Raw genomic sequence first — 4,863 nt, forward strand, 5'->3', positions numbered from 1 at the left:
CAATGACCTCTGCTAATTCCCTCAGCACTCTGGGGTGGAGATCGTCAGGACCAGCTGATTTAAATACGTCCAGTCCCTCCAGAAGTTCCCTGACTAGATCCTCACTGACCCTAGGCCTGGGTGCACCTCCCCTGCGGCCGAAGGGAGCCCCGGTGGGCGGGCTGATCCGGTCCCTGCTCAGGAAAATGAAGGCAAAGAAATTGTTAAATAGGTTAGCCTTGTCGTCTGGTGTGACAACCAGATTTTCTAGCATGTCTTGCAGAGGCCCCAGGTTACCCGGTACCTTCTTTTTGCCCCCCATGTATTTAAAAAAAGGGGTTTCTTGTTGTCCTTGATCCGGGTAGCTAGTCCCAGTCCCATCTCCGCCTTGGCCTTCCTAACCGCCCCCCTGCAGCCCTGAGCAACCGAGGTACAGTCCTCCCTGGTGACGGCTCCTCCCTTCCATTGGGTGTATGCCTCCCTTTTAGCTAGGAGATGTTTCCATATGCTTTTGGTGAGCCATGGGGGCTTTTGCTAGTAGTAAAGTAAATGTGTCCAAAATCCTCTGGAAATTGCTGATTGAACCAAAAGGCTTCTATTAGTATTGTGTATAGAGTGTGACTAATGCTAAAATTTAGAGATTTTTTTCTGAGTAAACTTTGCTTCTCTCCTTGGGCAAGTATCAGCAGTGAAGTGCTATTGAAAGAAATTTGGTTTGTGTAGATATGCACACCACAACCTAGATAGCATCTGAGCTCTTCCTTTAGAGGAGAAATTAAACTCACACTAATAACTTCGGAGAGCACGGTATAATCCTTGATCAAGCTGGTGAGCACTTTTTCCTGCCAACAGTTCCACTGATTTCCATATGATTACTCATATGCAAAAATATCACAAAACAGAGTCCTCTGACAGTGTGCTACTGCTGTTTTGTTCCATGTAGATTATTTATAAAACTTACACAAGTGGCTTATCTCTTTCTTTCTATTTTTTTAAGCCAAAGATGTAACTTACATCTGCCCTTTCACTGGAGCTATTAGAGGAACCCTGACGGTTACAAATTACCGGCTGTATTTCAAAAGCATGGAAAGGGTAAGCTTTGTAAGCATTCACTTTCCTTTTTCCGTCATATGTATAACTATGTCCAGTGCTGTTCCCTAAGCCCTTCATTAGGAATGTGCATAAGCAGTTGATTATAGGTCTTAATGTGTGTTGTGTTTTTTATTTTCTCCCTTTTTAACTAACAAATTTCACCTGCCTTTAGGACCCTCCATTTGTCCTGGATGCTTCTTTAGGTGTCATCAACCGAGTAGAGAAAATTGGAGGTGCTTCCAGCCGTGGGGAGAATTCTTATGGACTGGAGATAGTATGCAAGGTAGAGTGTATATGCGGAGGTGGGGTGGGGATGGCTCTTCTTTTAAAGAATGTGTTCCTATAAAATGAAATGAAAACTACCTGGTTGTAAATCACATAATCTACCTGTGACTTACCACACAAAGATTTTTAAAATTCAGTTTCATGCATTGCACAACAGCACCACTAGAGCTGAGAACCACAAAGCTTCAGGTTTTTTCTTGTCTCAGAGTGGTTTCTTACTGTCCCTCCACATGTGAGTGGAGTCTGACGTGCTTCCCATGAATTCTCCTTGACAAGAGGTGCTGTATTTACAGCACGTTGGAGCAGGCTTGATTAATCAAGTCTGCTGGAGCATGGTAATTGCAGCGCTTCAGCAGACTCCAGTGTCACATGTATCAGCATCCCCATGCTGAAAAATGGTGGCGGGGGGACTTTAACCCAAAGCTTGTTCGATGAGCTTTAGTTAAAGCACCCCCACTGCCCTTTTTCAGCACGGGGACACTGATATATGTGCTGGTCCAGGCGCTTTATTAGAACAGGTCTCGGAACCACTCTAATTAAAGTGCTCCCCCGCACTCCCAGAGCAAGTGCCCAGTGTCCTCTGAAATGTCCTTTGACTGAGAAATAGGACCCAAATTTAATTTTATGTTATATTTTCTTTTGCTGTTACTCTCCTTATTATCTTTTAAATTTGAATCCCCACTCCTGAAAAAGGAGCATTCCTATTCATGAGCTTTATAGTTTGGCCATTATTTTGCATCAATGATTGTAAGCTTTTAGATGTTTTACTAAAAATATTTTATTTTTGGGTAGGTATTTCTGCCCTTCTGGGTTAAATGATGCTATATGTCCTCAACTTGTTTCTGAATCCTGATTTGTGTAGGAAGACAAACAATGCAAACTTTACAGAGGTAGCTCTTCCACAGAAACTGATCAGAGTATATAAAATAGACTACAGGTTGTTCAGTTTGTTTTCCTGGGATGTCAGAGTCATTGTATACATTCAAGATGCATCTGAGGTGATCACAGTGATAATGATGTTTTGTTCAACTTTTCCAGGATATTCGAAACCTACGGTTTGCTCATAAACCGGAGGGACGAACTAGACGGTCCATATTTGAGAACCTAATGAAATATGCCTTTCCGGTATCCAATAATTTGGTAGGCTATTTTTTCCTTATTTTACTGGAAAACGCAAAATGTTTGTATAGCTTCATGTGAAAGTATTCATATAGTTCACTATTTTAGTTGTGTGATTTGAAGGTTGCATGTGTGAGGAGGACACATGCTCACTTTAAATAATTCCAGTGGATAAAATACTGGTAGCAATTAATTCTTCTGGCAGGAATCTGGGGAATGATGAATTGAACGAGGAAATCCAATATAATTGAGAGGTGTAGCCTGCAACAATAGGAAGCAATACAGCTGAAATGCCAATAAGGAAAAAAAACAAAGTTGTGAATGAAGAGCTTGGCATGACTAAGTCACCAACTAGTAAGTAGTAGTGAGTAACTTGTATTAAATTATGTCATAAGCAGGGATCCTGGTTTTCTCTGATTAAAAAAATAAATAAATAATACCCCCCCCCCATTTTTCAGATATAAAAAAGTAACCTCAAATCCACATTTTTTAATAACTAAAATGAAATACCACATATATATATATGGTGTTTCATTTATATCTGAAAAATGGGGATTTTTTTCATCAGCGAAAACCAGGATCCCTGGTCATAAGAACAGAAGAGTAAATAAGGGGGTAGGACGACATACTAACCTGAACAGAACAGGCATTTTCTTAATTTGGGGAAATGTTGAGGGAAGTGAAGGCGTTAATGGCTCCAAGTTCTGGCCACATTTCCACCATGCTTTCCATAGCAATCAGCTGACACGAATATGCTGTAAATGTTAGTTAACAAGTGTTCCTACAAGTATGTAGCCTATCAGAAATGTGTTCTGTGCTCTGTGTGGGGTTTGCTAGATTAGGTAAAATTTACATTGATGGAAAAGGTGTAGCATCAAGGGTATTTAAAGGGCGTTCTTGGGAACTTGAATCGGGGAAGAAAACATCATAATGTGAGATCTGCTCTCACTTTTGTATGAGTACTTTGAATGGTGGTCATTTTGTTATTGCTTCCCGTGCCTTAGATCACAGCTATCTGCTTCACTTAGGCATTTAAATAAAGATATGCTATATTATTAGTCTCATGTGCCTGTCTCAGGGCTCCTTCATTCAATGTGAGCTTGTCTAGACAGCCAGGGGTGATCCCTATAAGGTACTGTGTGTTAAATAACTCTAATTAACCTTAATAGTCTAAATACTAAAAAGAAACCCCCGCAGTAATATGGTGGTGTTGCTTGAGAAGCTGGTTGAAAGTATCCTAATTGTCTTTACTATAGAAGTGGAATGCTCCTGCTACATAAAATTTGCATTTAGAATAATAAATGTTTTTTGTCCATGTGATATAGTAGTTAATAGATTAGTGAGACAAGGGAAATGGAGGAATGTACACTGGTGTTTTAATTACTCTGTACAATGAAAGTGTCAGTATCTTTACAAAGCTTTAGAGAAAAAGTAGTGCAATGGAAACAAAAGAGGAGTCACGAGTTATTACTTGGATGTCAAATAACATGGGACGTGAGCTCCAAGTATTTAATGGCAAATGTTTTCTCTTTCTCTCAGCCCCTTTTTGCATTTGAATACAACGAGGTGTTTCCAGAAAATGGATGGAAGGTATTTGACCCTGTTTTGGAGTACAAAAGACAGGTGGGTACTTGTGTTACAACCTTGCTCATATTTTTTATTCTACAGCAATTCAGTCCTATGGCAGAATATAATTTACAGATTGTTTGTAATGAAGAATAACCCTACACAAAATGCAGGATCAGGACATTGGTTGACATATTTCAGTAACTGGCAATGTTGATGCAGCTCCACAAGTAATAACAACCGCTTAAGCATTAGTGTAGACAGATTTAGGTTGCATATAAGCAGTTTTTCATGATAAGGTGGATAAAACCTAATGCCCTCTAAATGATCAGCTGTGTTTTTACAAAGAGAATACTTTTACTGTAAAACCCTAGCACAGAGCAAGCAGCCTTGAGGAAATGTTGGCTTACCGTGGCTGTAGCTGTTCAACCATAAACCCGTAATCCAGCCAGCTACATTACAATTTACCTCATCTAGAATAGGATTTACCACAAGATAGTCTAACAAAATAGATGTTGTTGACTAGATTGTTTAAAAAAAAAATCCCTAATGTAGACAGTCTAATTCTGCGTCTTCACTGCAAAAAGGTGTGTGTTTTTATATGGAGATCTCTTGATGTACAATCCTAGTAGAGACAAAACAGAAGTAGTGAACTAGTTGAGGTCAACCCTCTCTCTCACTTTGGTTTGACCACAACTAGTTATGTCGAGATAAAAATGATAACGTCTTGTCTCCACTAAGATTTTACACCAACATAACTATTTCACGTTATCTACATTGACTGTGGAAACGCACCTTTTTTTTTTTTTTTTTTTTTTTTTT

General features: G+C 39.5%; 1 protein-coding gene across 5 annotated transcripts in view; it reads left to right on the plus strand.

The window, feature by feature from the left end:
• MTMR2 (myotubularin related protein 2) overlaps positions 1–4,863 on the plus strand; it is a 62,639-nt gene that overhangs the window by 34,945 nt on the left and 22,831 nt on the right. For 4 of the 5 annotated variants that reach the window (XM_025197867.1, XM_025197870.1, XM_025197869.1 and 1 more), the window contains 4 exons: positions 977–1,080; positions 1,244–1,354; positions 2,395–2,496; positions 4,015–4,098. In XM_025197867.1, coding sequence (XP_025053652.1) covers positions 977–1,080; positions 1,244–1,354; positions 2,395–2,496; positions 4,015–4,098 — 401 coding nt within the window. The remainder of the gene's footprint in view (positions 1–976; positions 1,081–1,243; positions 1,355–2,394; positions 2,497–4,014; positions 4,099–4,863) is intronic. The other variant, XM_025197868.1, reaches the window with a different exon arrangement.

Source organism: Alligator sinensis, unplaced genomic scaffold (genome assembly GCF_000455745.1).
Source record: "Alligator sinensis unplaced genomic scaffold, ASM45574v1 scaffold116_1, whole genome shotgun sequence".
NCBI classification, from domain to species: domain Eukaryota; kingdom Metazoa; phylum Chordata; order Crocodylia; family Alligatoridae; genus Alligator; species Alligator sinensis.